The following is a 16,193-nucleotide window of genomic DNA, read 5'->3' on the forward strand; positions in this document are numbered from 1 at the left end:
ACAGAGGCGAAACTAGCAAAAACTGCATGCATCTGCACACAGCCGGCTTGAAGCTGTAAAGAAATAAAGCTGTAGCTAAACAACAAGCATCTGCATGCATCCTGTCAGTTATTAGGTTTAAGGCTCTGGCTTTAGCTGAGTTTAGCACTAAATTATATTATTTAAATTAAAGTCTACACTGTCCCACCAGGATGAAGCAACAAAGGGCCTGACTGTGATCATTCTGCAGTGGACATGACCTCCACATGAGGCAAACATGGAGAAGGCCTCAGGTTATAAGATATGCACGCAGAGGGAGTCCGGTTTTATCTGGGGGGGTGTCGATCAAAGAGGGGGACTCTCAGTTCATGTTACTGTCGCTCTGCTCGCCTGATTTTATCACTGTGTTATGTCCACACTGCATGTGTTAAAGAGCAGTAATGGCAAAGGGATCCGTGTGGATGCTTTGTGAGGGTGCAGTTCTCGGTGGAAGCAGTTTGCTGTAACTGAAAGCTGAAGACATTCCCGTTCCCTTAAGCCTCCATCCTCTGTGCAGAGATTACTTGAGGTTGCCTGAGTTCAGAAAAATGTATCTCAGTGCCCGCCCACTTCGAGTCGGCTGAATGTGATTCTTTGCTCTTTGCCTCGCTGTGACCGTGAGCGGATCCTAACCTGGGATTGGTGGATTGGACTTTTAGTTCGGAATGCCTCCGATTTTGTTTCTGTCTGTGTTTTGATTCTGTTTGTTATTCCAGCTTTCCCAGTGTTTTCCTGTCTTTCTATGATGTTTAGCATGAATCTCGTCTCTGTGTTTGGTATTCACTTCTGGTCTACTTCCTGTTTGAAGCTGAGTTTGCTGTTGTTCCTCGGTGTTTGTAACTGCCGGCACCTTGTGTTGATGGCTTTCACGTGTATTCTGCTCCCTCGTGTGTGTCGCTGTGTAACCCGTCCCCTCTTTGTCAGGTTGTTTGGTTGTGTTCCCTTTTGTGCATCCCTCCTTGTATACAGCTCGTGCATTAGCCAAAATAAAAGCCTCCTTTCATTTCATTCATTTTGTTCTCACTACATGCATTTAGTACCGCACTAGAAAACAAGCCTTCATGTGTTGTTGAGCCATCCCACAATGTTTAAAAGATCCTCCTTTTACATTATGGAGCTGCCTCTAAGTGGTTAAAGATCCTTCAAATATTCTAATGAAATGAAACTTTCTGTTTTCGTAGCTTATTAGGTTGTGGATGCACCAAATCTGGTTCACTATCAGGACAAATCGCTGGAAAAAAACAAAACAGTGTTTGAACTTTCCTCAAAGTTTTTCCCATTAGGACTGTGAAACTAATAAACTAACAGGCTGAGGCTTTATTTCCTCAGCATGTCACACATTTGCAGCAAATAGTTCAAAACAACCAAACTATGTGTCGGTCGACTCCTGTCCTTTACCGTTCGTGGCCCCGTCACGCGTGCGGCGTCACCGCTCCGGCACCGCACCGACAGCTTCAGCTAAATTAAGACCTTAACGGGAAAATACAAGCTCGTATCCGGACTCCTGTGTACATGTAAACACGCTCTGTGCTGTTATCACTAGTCTGAGGATGTTGTACAGCTGAGACGATGATGGATAAAGTGATGGTTTGGATGTTTATCGTGCTGTGTGTGCGTCTGTGTGCGTGCGTGTGTTATTATGTGCGTCCTTTTTCATCTCTGTTAACATGAAGCGGTGAAGACGTTCTGCCAGGTGTGTAGACAAGAAGAGAGAGAGCGAGGTCTGACCTTGGCAGGCTCCAGTGCGGATGTTGGGTATGAAGCCTCGTCTGCAGGGGTGGGGCTGGGCAGGACACTGCTCGCAGGGGTGGCCCCACGCTCGGCCAATGGTAGCGCAGCACAGAGTTTTGGTGCAGACGATTCCACTGAGCTGGCCCTGACACATCTGGTTGTTCACCTGGGTGAAACATGGCCCCGTCCTGTAGTCTGCAGTTTAACAGTGAGATCAATCCTTTGTTAATTGGTGGCTGACCTAATACTTCATTGATTAATGATAAAGCAGTGATTCATTTCCTGCAGCACATCTGGTGCAGGATTAAATGAAACCACACAGTACATTAATGAGACATTTCTAAATGCAGGAGGTATATTTCCTGCAAGTCTTCCTGCCTCTCTTTGTTTACTACATGTTGGTGCAACATTTTGGAGAGATGACTCGCCTTTCAAACACATGCCTGCAGTTTCGTTTCTTTAAACGTATCGAGCACTGGTTTAAAAACAAGAGGAGACAAGTTTAGGAGTCCAAGACTTTCGATAAACAACAGGAGGCTTGGTTCCACTAAAACAGGTTAGTTCAGATTTCAAGGTTTCAAACATTAGCTTATTAAATTTGCTCACATTAGGCTGTAAAAGTGGTTTCACTCAGCAGGAATTTGGCAATCTGATAAGAACAACTTCTGCGTATTTAGAGCCTCTATTAGAACCACATTCAACGGACAAACTGAAGCACGTTTCAGCTCTTTAACGAGGAGCTGACAGCAGGCTAAACAGTGGAGCTTATAATTTCCGCCACAGCTATGACTCAACCAGCTAAATAACTGCCACAGAAGAAATGAAAGGGCCTTTGAACACTTCTGTAATCTATCGTGGGGACAATGCCTTTTATTTTGGCTGTGCAAAAACACATTGCTGCTAATGACCGACACTAATGTTGTGTTTGAAATGAACACGAGCATCGCAGACGTCAGACTGATTCGTGCAGCTGTGACAAACTGAGCTCACAGGTTGCAGAGCTCCGGTTTGATCAGTTTATCATCAAACTTTACTGAGGACACCAGTGTAAGTAGTTCGCCGCACACACCCCTGGGCTTTGTTTTTGGACATGCTTGTATTTTTCTAGACATTCAGAACTACACACACATGGTAACAACGGCAAAAATAATTGCACGAGAAAAGCACTGACCACTCGTGCTGCACTGCTGCCTGCCAGTGTAAATGGCATAATCTTGTTAACTGCACTTCACAAATCAGACTCGGTGAGCTCAAGCTGAAACCATTTCAGCAACACGACGTTCGTCCCCTCAGTCACATACAGCCTAATGATTGCTTCTCTTGTGGGAGAAAGCCTATTAAGTTCTCTGCAGTGGCGCCAAACTTAATATAGCCTTCGTTAAAAGAAAAGTACGAGAGAAAAAGAAGCAGATTGTTAGATTGACTAACAATGAAATGAAAGGCTAACTGCATGGTTGGCTCGCCAAGGCTGTGACAGAGAAAGAGAGCTGCCCGCTCAGCTCTGAAGGACAAAACGAGATGAAAGATTGGAGGATTCGAGAAGTGGTGGCTGTCATTCTCCAGTCTTGTTGCCCTTATTCGTTCCTTGTGCCATATGAAAGGGGATGACAGAGAATGGACCAAAAAGTAGGAGAGGCAAAAAAAAGAGCAGAAAGTAGGTCAAACTGAGCACGCAGCAGTTTGCAACTCTCACCCATCTGTCTTCGTTCTCTTTGTCTACTTTAGCTCTGTTTGTCTTTCACTCTCGTCTGCTTCCTGCTTGCCTCCCTCATCTGCTCTTTGAGCTTTCATCTTCATGTGACCTGGTGTCACATGGCCGACTGTATGTGATGCATTTTTCTCATGGTTAGCTCTAAAGCAACACAATGCATGCAAACGCCTCTGTGCACAACAGAAAACGCACATTTAATTCCAGATTAAAAGTGAATAAAACAGAAAAAGAATAAAACTGCTGGTAATTTATAATTTACATTTTTTGTCAATAAATCCAGTGCAATCAATGATAAAGGTCTAACTGATAACACTGCTCTTTATCAAAAAATACTGGTTTCTGAACAACTGTGACATAGAAGAATAGCTTCATACACACACACACACACACACACACACACACACACACACACACACACAGACACACACAGCGAGTTGAAAGACAGATAAGAGAAGCAAACAAATTCCGATTGCTTTATCCGTTAAAACCAAACTGTTTAAATTGACATTAAAAAAGAAACAAAAGGAAGAAAATCCAAATAAAAAAATAAAAGTCTGGGTCTTCCAGCCTCCTGTGTTTCATTTTGTCCCTGCATCAAAAATAAATGGACTCTCTCACGCTCAAGTCATCGAACAACACTGCATAACCAAACGCAGCGGCCAAGTTCATCAGCGTATTCGTGTCTGCTAAATTAAATATATATGCATGCACATTCTTTCTCAAGCAATGCCCCACTGTTGACGGTCTCTGACACACATTAACACACAAGGATGCGTCTGCTTGTCTGTGTACATGATGGAAAACACAACATCTGCACGAGCTGCAGCGTTTAGCCAAGCAAAGACTGGAGCAGCAATCACAGCTTAGCTGGAAAGAGTACCGGAGAATAAAGCTCTCCTGTGTGTGTGTGTGTCAAAGTCAAAAGTCAAAGTCAACTTTATTGTCGATTCTGCCACATGTACAGGACATACAGAGAATAGAAATTGCGTTACTCTCAATCCCTAGATAAATAGCAAATGAACATTTAAATATATTTAAATATAAAAGTGATTAAAAATGCAAGTAAAATAATTAAAAAGTAAAAATTTAAATAAATACAATTTTACATATAACAAGAAAGCTATATAATATACAATATAATGGGTAAGTGACATTGAGTGTAAACCAGGCAGAGTAGTGCAAATAGGCAAATAGTGCAAATGGAGATTTAGTAGTGTACGGTAAGAGAAAGTGAAAGTGTGTGTGTGTGTGTGTGTGTGTGAGCCATGTGTTCAGGGTTTTGTTTGTCATGCACGTAAACTCGAATTTGGAAACAAAAAAATAGCCTCAAGCATTCAGCCGAGAGTTCAACACGTGTGTCAGAGCGTGATGTCATCGGTGTGTTATACATGTACGTTTAGTAGACACATGAGAGCATGAGCACTGGTTTGGACAGGAGAGAAATTAAAAATCCTGAATATGTCTGGCTGACAACATTTGGAAGCAGTTTCGTCCAATTAAAGCTCAGAAAGATGAACAGATAAAAGCATCCTGCTATCCTCCTCACTCCTTACTCCAGTATCAAGGGACTCTGAAATCTCCTGTTTCATCCACACATGCTACGGATGCTACGTTCACTCACTCTATGCAACATAAATAATCTTCACTCTCCTGTTAGGACGGCTCGTGAACTTGCTTGTTTGTCACCAGCAGTGTGTCCGTGTATTAGCTCAGAGTCTGCTTAATGTGACTGTTGCACTTCCACCTCTGTTGGCTTATACAGTCAACCATCAAACACTGTTAACAGAATGTAAGCTTTCACATATGATCTTGTTTTATTAGTAAATCCTGTCTGGGGCTTAAAGCACTCTAGGCAAACACTTTCCCATCAACTGTCTCCAACTGTAGGATCACAAAGATGAAGAGGGCACGGGCCTGAGCACTGGGAGGAAAAGAGAGGGGAAGACAAATGGCACAAGGGAAGAAAAAAAAATCTAATTTCAGACTCATTAATAATCGCTGAAGTATTTATAAAACTCCCAGGAGGGAAAGTCTGGGAAAATAAGAAACCCAGTAGGGTTTTTTTCATGGAAATCAGGCTATTATCATTTATACATACTTGCCTATGACAGGAGTTCAACAAGTCAAATGAATAAAGCGTGTATACAAAAGCCTTTGAATGTGTATGTGCGCATGTTTACATATCTTTGTAGGGACCAAACATTGGATGTTTACTATCCGGTCGTTAAGTGATGACGTGACGAATCCTACTTCCGGGCCTAAAGTAGTCTGCGTTTAATATGGCTTTTGTGTTGTTAACATGTTTAATGTTTTGTATTTTCTTCTATTTAATCTCAAAAAGCTCCTAAAACAGTCAGTGATCCCTGTTGACCTCCCTCGGCTTTTATTACCACTAATCATTCATTTAAGCTCAGTTTTTAAAACCTTAGGATGTAACTACAGCCCAGCCCATGCAGCAGTATATGAATGACTAACCTCGTATTGTGGATGGATTATCTCAGTTGTTCTCCTGGCTGAAGTTTGGTCCTTTTACAGCATCCTGCCATGTGATTACATTTGTTCCTGACCACCGAGAACACTCACGGTAACTTTTATCGAGTGGAAAAAAAGTTAGCTTGTTTATATTATGCTAACATAGCTGTGTCGCTAGCGGTCACGTAGCACATCATTATATACCAGCTAGCCCAACTTAAGTAACCCTACAAACGTCACTGCTGTTTAGTTTTCTGTCTTCATTTATGCTGGAAGTGATAGCAGAGCTGTACGTTTGGATTTGTTTCCAAAACCCCGCAGTCAGGACATGCTATATTGTATTTAGATAGAAGCTAGCGAGCTAACTCCCTGCTAACTTCTAACTCCGTTAAATGTCATAAATTCCGTTTTCATGGATGCCTGGATGTTAAACTCAGTTGTTACACCTGGTAGAGCAGAACGCTGATCATTTTATTAAAGATGAAAGACTTTAGACAGTTTTTCAACTCTCAGTAATGCCACAGTGATCGTTTGATATATGGACCTGCAGCGGAGTTTAGACCCAGACACGGCCAGTGTCAGACTTAACAACCGGATACTCGTAGGGACCAAAGTGCCTGTCCCCACGAGTCTGAAGACATTTTTGGGACTCAAAATGAGGTTGTAGTGTCAGGCTTGCAATTAGGTTATGGTTATGGTTAGGCGTTCATTTTTGATGGTTAGGGTAAGCGGCTAGGGAAAGCACTATGCCAATTAGATGTCCCCACAGAGATATGAAAACCAGCTGTGTGTGTGTGTGTGTGTGTGTGTGTGTGTGTGTGTGTGTGTGTGTGTGTGTGTGTGCATGCGTGCGTGCGCGTGCGTGCGTGCGTGCGTGTGTGTGTGTGTGTGTGTGTGTCGAGCACACGTCTGGCGGGTCTTGTGGAATTTCTGATTGCAGCGTTTTGTTTGTGTTTGTGTGTCCTTCTGCTGATGTGGATGTAAATAAATGATTCAAATGTGTGGGCTTGTTTGTTTACATGCGTGTGATTGTGAGCATGTCTGTCCGTGTCTCCCGGCCAACCATAGCAGTCTCTGTTAGTCTTATCAGTGCCATTATCAACAGGCCTGAAATCGCTCTTTTCCTTTAGCCGTAATGATTCTTTAAGGAGCCTGTTCCTTTCATTTCTTCCACACTGAAAAAGCAGCCGCTCAAACGTGACTAAATGTTTAACGCACACAAGAAAGTCCAACAACTGTGGGAGAATGGCAGAGGGAGAGATAAACCCTCAGCGTTCAAGATCTGATAGCCTTTTGCCTCAAGCAAACTGTGTAAAGGCACAGCTCACACAGCCATGCCAGTATCCAGGAGAGGCTGTGGATGCTGCACTTCCTGTTATTGTTTCTATATCGCGCCCATTGTACTGTACAATGTATTTGGAGTTCTGCAGCTACAGTATTTTAGTCTGCTTTAGGAAACTTGTCTAACAGTGGAACAATAATCCTCACTCTCATGAATGCAAACAGAGTCAGAGTCAGTCAAGTGGGCTCTAATCTGCATCAACAGCTGCCATTCATGAGCCGTTCTCCTTCCTCAGCAGTGGGAGAGTCTTTGTAGCGTTTTTTTAAAACTGGAGCAAAACTAAATCGGTCCATTTTTCAACCAGCCAATCAGAGGCAGCCCCCGCCCACCACCACGGAGCAGCGATACTTAAATGCTGATATGAATGAGATGGATCGTTACACTTAGCGTCCCAATGAAAGCAGACACTAAAACAGCTAGTGAAACGTGACAGTCCTAATTATGTTTAATAAATACAGGATGATTTCACTCAGAACATGTAATCATAAAAAGTATCTGGATGAAGGACAGGATTGGTTACACCAGAGTTCACAGAGTTTGCACATTTTTAGCAGTTTTCTGGCCTCTCGGCTGATATTTGCTCCTTAGTGGTTCGATTTATTTTAGCTTTTACTGCAGAAGTTTCTGCGTATGCACCATTAAAAGGCTTTCTGCAGGTCAAATTTAGCCAGGCTCCAAAGTGGCTGACTCTCGCTAAATTGTCACCGGGGGATATTTTCCACCCGTGCCTGCTCCAGCGCCCCCACACGCCCAGCGGTGCAGCCATCCTGTCCAGCCATGTTCTGTCCGCTCTTATCCAGAATCAATAGAACAGAAATAGCACAACTTCCTACAAGTCCAGCACCTCAAATGCCCCTGACGTCAACACTCGCTGATGTACAAAATTGCTCCTCTGTGATTCTTGTTATATTTGGGCTGGACTGGAGACAAACTGGCGTTTGAGACTTTATAGGTCTGCAGAGACCAACCGATTGGACCAGACCTGGAACAGAGGAGGCACAAAGTTTCAGACTCAGCTCGTTCTTACTGTGCATCATACATGAACACAAAGGATGACCACACGATTAACGTTGTGTGTTAATGTCAAGCTCATCGATGTTATGGCCAAACATTAACTCACATGACGCTGCAGGTTTCCCTGCTTGGACAGATATATGGGTACACACATTTGTATCCATCAAATAACCATGGCGACTGTACAGATGATATATGATCCCCAGACCTCGAGCGTAGGCTGTTCGCGCATAGCTGCACGAGCTCACGCTCCCCACGCCCGCCGGGGCTTCCCATGAGCCTGTCACACACGGCGTTCACCATACTGGTTGACTTTCACTCCCTCCATAATCACAGCTCATCAGCAGTCTCCTCACTGCATCACACAGTAAATCTACTGACTCATGGCCTCAGTTACACAAACTCTAAAACCGCATGCAGCCTTATGGTGAGCGCACCCGAGCACACACCAGGGACACTGTGGCCTTTTCAGGCCAAACCCAAAGTTAAAAAATTACTGCTCAGACTTGCAGGATCATTTTTGGACTTTAAATTATTGTTATGGTCAGCGTGACAACACTGCCCCATCCATCCATCCATCCATCCATCTATCATCAACCTAGCGTCATGGAGGACAACCGCTGCTCCTCAGTATCAAAAGGAGGTAGTTTTAGTAGTAAGGATGCATCTTAGGCACATCCCTTTGGAAGTTTACCGGACACGCCCAACTGGGAGGAGACCCTGGGGTAGATCCAGAACCCTGTGGAGCGATTATTTATTCGTCTGGCGTGGGAATGCCTCAGGCTCCCCCCAGGAGGTGCTGGAACGTGTTGCTGGGGTCAACAACATTTGAGATGTTTATCCTGCTGCCATCGCCACTCGACAGCTCATGGATGCATGGACTCAGAAACAAATATATATATAAAGTCATTTTGCTTTAAGGGTTTACAAAGGAAGTCAGTTAAAAATTAATTTAAACTTTAATACCTGATCTTCAACCTTCATGCCAGCAAGAGACACTCTTCATGTCTCGTAGTCATAAGATTCCCTGTTACTCTATTACTATTACTTTCAATCTGAAGCAGCTACAAGGCACCAAAAACACTTGCAAGCATTTCTCTTGTGATTTCCTTAAAGTGCGTCGGTCCTCCGACTCCTTTAACAAGGAAAACATATACCCCCCACCCCCAACAGCCTGTGTGTACACAGCTGGGGAGTCCATTTTCTCACCCCGGCCCACCCATCCTCTTCTCCTCCACTGCCCCTCTTTCTCTTGCTCTGATTTCCTACCTTGTCCCACTTCTCATCAGGAAACATGACGAGTCCATAAGGAAACTTTCCTTTCTTAGTCCTGTGGGGTTGTTTTGGTGTGGGGGGGGGGGGGGGGGGGTCTTTATGACCAGATGTTGTGCTGACAAACTCAGCACTGACGGTGTTGTAGTCTCTAAGAAAACAGGAACCAAGACTTTTAACATGGTGGGAAAAGTGTTCAAAGAATCTGATTAAGCTGACAGGTCGTCCAAAAGAAGCTACACATGTACACACACACACACACACACACACACACACACACACACACACACACACACACATCTGCAGAAGCATGAAGTGATTACAGGCTGAGAAGTTATCCTGGCCAACAGCAGGTGGGAGGAAGAAAGACAAAAAGGGGAGAGAGGATGATGAAGGTCAACAAAAGGTAACGTGACAGAAAGTATCTGACGATTCTGTTTTTCTAACAAACTGAACAGAAACGACTGGAAATTAAGAAATCGACCACGGCGATCGTTCTGTGGACCTTGGGACTTACTTCCCTGCCATCACTCCCCACAGCACACATACCACAGGATACGGTTCAAAGCGCAGGACAAACACCCACTGTCTGTCTGAGCTATGAAGTCATCCACCTTAGAAGAGCCTGAGGTCTCACCAGCTCTGCTGATAGGAACAACACTCAGTCACAACATCAAAGCTTTCCTGGTTTGATAGCTTTCCTAACATTAGTGCATGTGCGTGGGTATGAGGGGCATTGACGAAAGACAGATCACTCCTCCAATCCAAGAGGTCCGCTCGAATTATAATACGCCAAATACACACAAACCTCTTATTTTCAGTTTTTAGCCATTTTACTCTGTTACAGTGTTAAAGTAGCTGCTGAGAATCAGTGCAGGTGTACAAACAATACCTTAATTTACCCAGATCATCTCAACAGCGTCTTTGGGCGCGAAACAAAAAGCAGGCACACAGATTATCATATCATTCAACCACAGCAAGCATAACGAGAGCAGGGTGTACTGTCTTTGTTCCTCGTGGTTTTCCCACCAAAGTCCGAGCGGGGATTCATATTTGAAGGCCTCCTCTAAGGAAGAGAATCAGTCACACAGTATAAACACAGCAATAAGGATGAGCGCTCACCTCTCTCGCACTGCGGGCCAGTGAAACCGTAGACACAGGCACATCTGTTGGGCCCGATGCAGCGCCCACCGTTCTGGCAGCCATTCTCACACACAGCTGCCCGAGACAGAGGAAAAATGGATCCAGTGAGAAATACAGACTCTCTTTAATTCTTTGTTTCTTATAGAAATGTCGCGACCGCATTCTGTCTTGTGTTTGTAATGAATGCTTCTGCTTGTACGCTCAGCAGGTAAAGACAGCAGCAACAGGCCTGTTGGCGTGAGCTTCAAATGTCCTCGCTTCTGTTCTTATGAGGTTTAAGCGTAAAACTGTGACCAAAGTTCTGCAGACTTGAAGAATATCAAACATTCTTCTAAACACACGTGGTCTGCGCAGCACACAAGACACTAATGCAAGTTACACATATGTGCATGCACAGCGCACCGCCCCGCACCCAGGCTCAGCAGTTTTGCACTCACGTTGTCCGCAGTGGTTGCCGGTGTATCCTTTTGTGCACAAGCAGGAGTCCTCGGCGCAGCTGCCTCCGTTCATACACCTGACATTACAGGACTGAACTGTAAGAGAGAGGAAAGGTTTGGCTCAGAAGGCCCATCAGCAGCTCCGTCTGAACACCTGCATTTTAATTAAATATGGATTTTACACATGTTGGTAGTTTACACATGTTTGGAGGGTTCCGATTAACATACACTGTTCAAAAACACCCCAAGCTACAAATCCGGAGCTAATCATACGGACTGGGGTTAGGCAATATGTCAGGCCAGCTGAAGGCTACAGCCAGTCAGGAATTTGCTGAAAAGAAAACTGGGGGAAGGGAGCAAAGAGAAGAGCGCACAAGAAGCAAAGAAGAAGAACAAAAGCCAACAGGGTGTGAAGAAGAGTACGAAAAAAGAGCCATAAGCGGAGTCTCTGTAAAAACCTTCCAGGCTGTCAGACTGCTTTGGTCGAGAGGGTCAATGTGACGATCTCGAACACGTAGGAGCAGCTTCCTTTAGAGCAGCTAATTGGCGCTCCTGGCCGACAGGCAGCTTCTGCTGAGCCAGCTTTTGACTGAACGTAGCAAAGCAGAGACGCCGACGTTGATTTTATTGTCCTTTAGTCCTCCTTCCCCTATAAACTCTGTGCCTTTCATGCTCTTCTGTTTTTATCTGAATCTTAAGTTCAACATTAATTTCCTCTCTCTTCCCTCCATCTGTCTGTGCGCGTCTGTCTCTCTTTAACATTTCTGGCATGCAGCGCTCTGCAGCAGAGGGGAAATGACTGAGCTTCCCCAGAGCTGACTTTGTCTAATGAGACTTTCTGAGTTTGCACACTTGCCAACAGGAGGTATTTCAGCCACTATAATCCACCCACTTACTCTGACTGTACCCAAACACACTAACTATGCCTTGTGTGAATCATAATGAAGGAATACGCTCTGAGGTAGCTTTTCATTTTGAGATTCCTGCCTTACTGGAAACTCGCGCAGCACCAAGTTTTAGTGTACATGAGTCAAAGCACAATGGCACGAATCCTTGGATCTGGATCCTGTGCAGTTTTGGAAAATGTAAGGCGAGGTATTTTTCACAGGAATGGTTTACAAAGCTCTCATTTGTTCCATAGATTGAATGCATCTAGAAGTCCCAGTTAGCTTTCTGACGTGCAACTCTTGGCAGGCTCCATGCACAGATCTGGCAGAAGCTCATTCTGTCTGGACTGCTCCTCATAGCAACACATGGTGATAAATGAAAGCAAATAGTTTGGGACTCTGGAGGAGCCTGCATTTACAGGTCAGTGTACTAGTGGGCTGCCTCTGTCTTTCAACGTTCTTCTTGTTCATCCTTTAGGGAGTCGGGTACGGCCTTGCTCCCAGCTTTCAACCTTCAAGATGGAAGATTACAGCAACTGTCTGTAAGGCCAGCAATAGAAGCAGTCATGTGAATCATAAATAATGACTGCAGTCAGTGATTACAATTTTCCCCACCATGAAACAAACCGTGGAGAAAACCCCCTAAACTCATGTTTTTAAATAGGTCCAGGAAGAGCAGGAAGACTTTGGCTAACAGCAAGAGACGCTGTAGTGTGAGGCTCTCTGTCTGCTTATCATTAAAGAAACTGCTGGACATTATGAACAATGCTGGGCATCCTCTGCACACGGCCATAAACAATCAGAAGAGTCTGTTCAGTGACAGGTTGCTTCTCCCAAAGACAAGAACTAACAGACTTAAAAACTCCTTTGTCCCACACGCCATCAGACTGTTTAACTCCTCTCTGGAGGGGAGAGGGAGGGGAAACAGGAGGACAAAGGAGGGGGGAACAACTAAGCTGTAGTGCCTCTTCACCTCACTGTACAATACCTTTTGTTAATAGTCAACAGTGCAATAGACTCAATACTTGAAATGTGCAATTCACTTGTATTTTTATTTTTATTCCTATTTATTCTATTTATCCCCTATGTATATTTTATTTATATTTGTCTCTGTATTTATATATGTGTGTGTGTGTGTGTGTGTGTGTGTGTGTGTGTATATATATATATATATATATATATATATATATATATAACAATTCTGTAACTGTAACTTCGGTCGTTGCTGTGCTTTTTGGAAGTCGAATTTCCCAGAGGAACCCACCCGAGGGATTAATAAAGTTCTATCTTATCTTATCTTATCTTATCTTATCTCATCCTCTGCTCCTCAGGAGGATAAGAGGCTGCTGACTGAAGAGAGAGACACTGGAGGTAAGCTTTCATGTCACGAGCTTTCTCTGTTACAGGAGCTCATCTGAAGGAGCAGGAGCAGGAGGAGGAGAGGAATGACCACATTTGGACACAGAAAATATGATCTCATTGGATAGCTTCTCCTCATGACGCTCCATCTCCTGCAGGTGGAAAGAGATGGTCTGCCCCAATGACCCGTGCATGGGAAGCTGGACGTGCAGAGCAGCATGATTGGGAGGCGGTGTGTGTGTCATCCAAAGAAGCAGGGGTGCAGGGTTGTGGCAGCACAATGCGCTTCTGTGTTCTGGTTGTATCGTCGGTAAGCTGCTCACATCTGGGTGTTTTTTACGAGAATCTGAGAAACACAGGAAGTCGAGGCTCGCGTGTGAGTGTGTGTTGGAGCTGAGCGGGAGTGTGATGGAAAACTGAGGTGCTTTATAGCTATGTTGTGTCCTGATTTACACACCCCAGAGACCTGTGACAAGTCCCCGTGATGCAGTGAAAACAAAGGTTGCACAAGATGCTCTCAAAGCAGCTCCGACCACAAAGGAGTCTTTGAGTTCCAGGAAATAACCCTCCCCAACTTTTGTTTAGTTCTGCACCTCGCTCAAGTCATCAATCAGCTTTTGGGTTAATGAGAACAACTCTTTTGTTTTATTTGCATTTTTAAACTTTACACCAAACAGCACAGAGACTCACTTCTGTGCAAGATAAAACTGCAGTGGAGCGGCTGGTTTCAAAGCCGCACTCCTTTCCTTTCATGGAATATGATGTTGGTTTCAAGCCTGAATGATCGTGCTGGTTCTTTAGCACAGACGTGACTGACCCGAGACTCTGACTGCATTAGCAGATAAGCCGTATCGTAACTGCCTTTGGATGCTTTTTCTGTTTGGACTGCTGAGTCAAACTGTCAACCTCAGTTTCCCATGAAACACACTCAGACGTATCCTCCATGTGTGATAGAATAACTACAGGATCATTTACTCAATAAGTCTCTAAATCTGCCTGTGTGGGTTCCAGCTTTACTTCTTATTAAAGACAGCACACACTGGTTGCAACACCAGTGCCACAATCTGGAGCTGTTACAGTTCTTCTCAGTTGCTTTGGCACAAAACTCCTGAGATGCAGTCGAGCTGTTTGAAATCCTTCGAATCAGCGCGCAACGTGTCTCCTAGTAGAGCAGTAAGGATGTGCGGCAGCGCAGCAAACGGGAAGACGTCAGAAATAAGAAGATGCAGAAAAAAGTGCAGGTGACACACACACACACACACACACACACACACACACACACACACACACACACACACACACACACACACACACACACACACACACACACACACACACACACACACACACACACACACACACCTGTGGTGAAGTGAAAGACAGGCTGGCCCTGTGTTGTTACTCAGATGTACAAATTCACACAGAAATGCTTTTTTCTCTCTCTTGTTGTTACTTTGTATCAGTATTTTAAGTCCTTTTACTGTGTAATTTGTATCTGTGTGCAGCACTTTGGCCAATCCTACTGTTGTAATGACATGTGCTATATAAATAAAATAAACATAAGCGTGTAAACTTTTCATTGTTCCTGTTAATAGTTTAGGGGCAGCGTGGACGCGAGGTGGTTAGCGCTTGTTGCAACCACCTTTGGGAGGATCTTTCTGTGGGACGTTTCCATCTTATGCTGCTAGGACATCCTGTAAAAGCTTCGATCATTCAGAGAAAATATCTAAATATTTGGGTTACCTACGTTTACACAGTGTCAAAGGAATTTGTCATTTTAGTGGCACTGACTTATTCATTGAAGCAAAAACCTCATTTTAACAAATGAATTCATGGTTTGGGGCGAGCTTCAGGTTTTTCTAAGTATGCATGTTTTGCAGCTGAGAAAAACTGTAATGCTGGTTAAAGCCCGGCAGTCACCTGAGAGCAGTTTAGAGGTCGGACAAAGACCAGTGACTATAGTGGCTCTTTAAGCGAGCCATGTAAACATAATCATGTCTGACTGAGACTTGATCAAATCTGCGTCTCTCCAGCCCCAGAGCTCAGAGACAGCTGTTTCTCAGCATCAGCGCATCTCTGGTAACGATTCTGTAATTACGGTTATTGCGAGACGAGGTTTTAAAGACACCCCAGCACAGCTGCTCTGCCAGAACTCGGCTGCTAACAAGGGCGACTTGTCTGGAAGCGACGCGTACTTTCTGGTTATCGATAAATGTGACTCATTTATTCGATCAGCCTGCTTTCACACACATTCAACATTCCTTCTTCTGGACATGTGTACGTTTCCCAAATCCTGCCTGGCCTTGTTTCCTGGCAAACACGAGATTCCAGGAAGAGCTAGTTAAAAAATATCACGGCCATCTGTGTGGACGCAGCAGTCATCACAGACACGTGGGTCACGTGAAGGAAGTCACAACTGTGCTGCTAATTTATGTAAACCTCTGCGTTCCACAGGCAAGACGTGAAACATGAAAACACTATCTATAACTCTGGAGAGCAGGGTGCTAGAAGTGGGCCGTATAATTAAGGCGGAGGAATTGGCATTTAAAAATGGAATTCCATAGAGCTGCAATTTGTTTCCAACTGCACTGAATTATCCTGTTAAATGATGGACTCTGGCCAAAGCTGAATTAGGGAGTTTGCATATTTGGGACGACAGCAGCCACACAGAGAGTGTAGATGAGCCCTGTGAGACTGCTGGGGTTAAAAAGCCTTTTAAACTGCAGAACTGGCTCAACAAGTCAAGCCTAACAACCGACTATGGACAGAGCTACAACAGCAGAGCGGACCTCTCTTTGGTTGGGTCA

General features: G+C 44.3%; 1 protein-coding gene across 1 annotated transcript in view; it reads right to left on the reverse strand.

Annotated features, from left to right (window-relative positions):
• The window catches only part of fbn3 (fibrillin 3), a 66,516-nt gene that overhangs the window by 33,966 nt on the left and 16,357 nt on the right, over nt 1–16,193 (reverse strand). Inside the window, exons 5-7 of the mRNA XM_026157845.2 lie at nt 11,141–11,236; nt 10,683–10,778; nt 1,747–1,944 (exon numbers count right to left, since the gene is read on the reverse strand). Of these exons, the coding sequence (XP_026013630.2) occupies nt 1,747–1,944; nt 10,683–10,778; nt 11,141–11,236 (390 nt within the window). The remainder of the gene's footprint in view (nt 1–1,746; nt 1,945–10,682; nt 10,779–11,140; nt 11,237–16,193) is intronic.

The sequence above is a fragment of the Astatotilapia calliptera genome, chromosome 23 (assembly GCF_964374335.1).
Source record: "Astatotilapia calliptera chromosome 23, fAstCal68.1, whole genome shotgun sequence".
NCBI classification, from domain to species: domain Eukaryota; kingdom Metazoa; phylum Chordata; class Actinopteri; order Cichliformes; family Cichlidae; genus Astatotilapia; species Astatotilapia calliptera.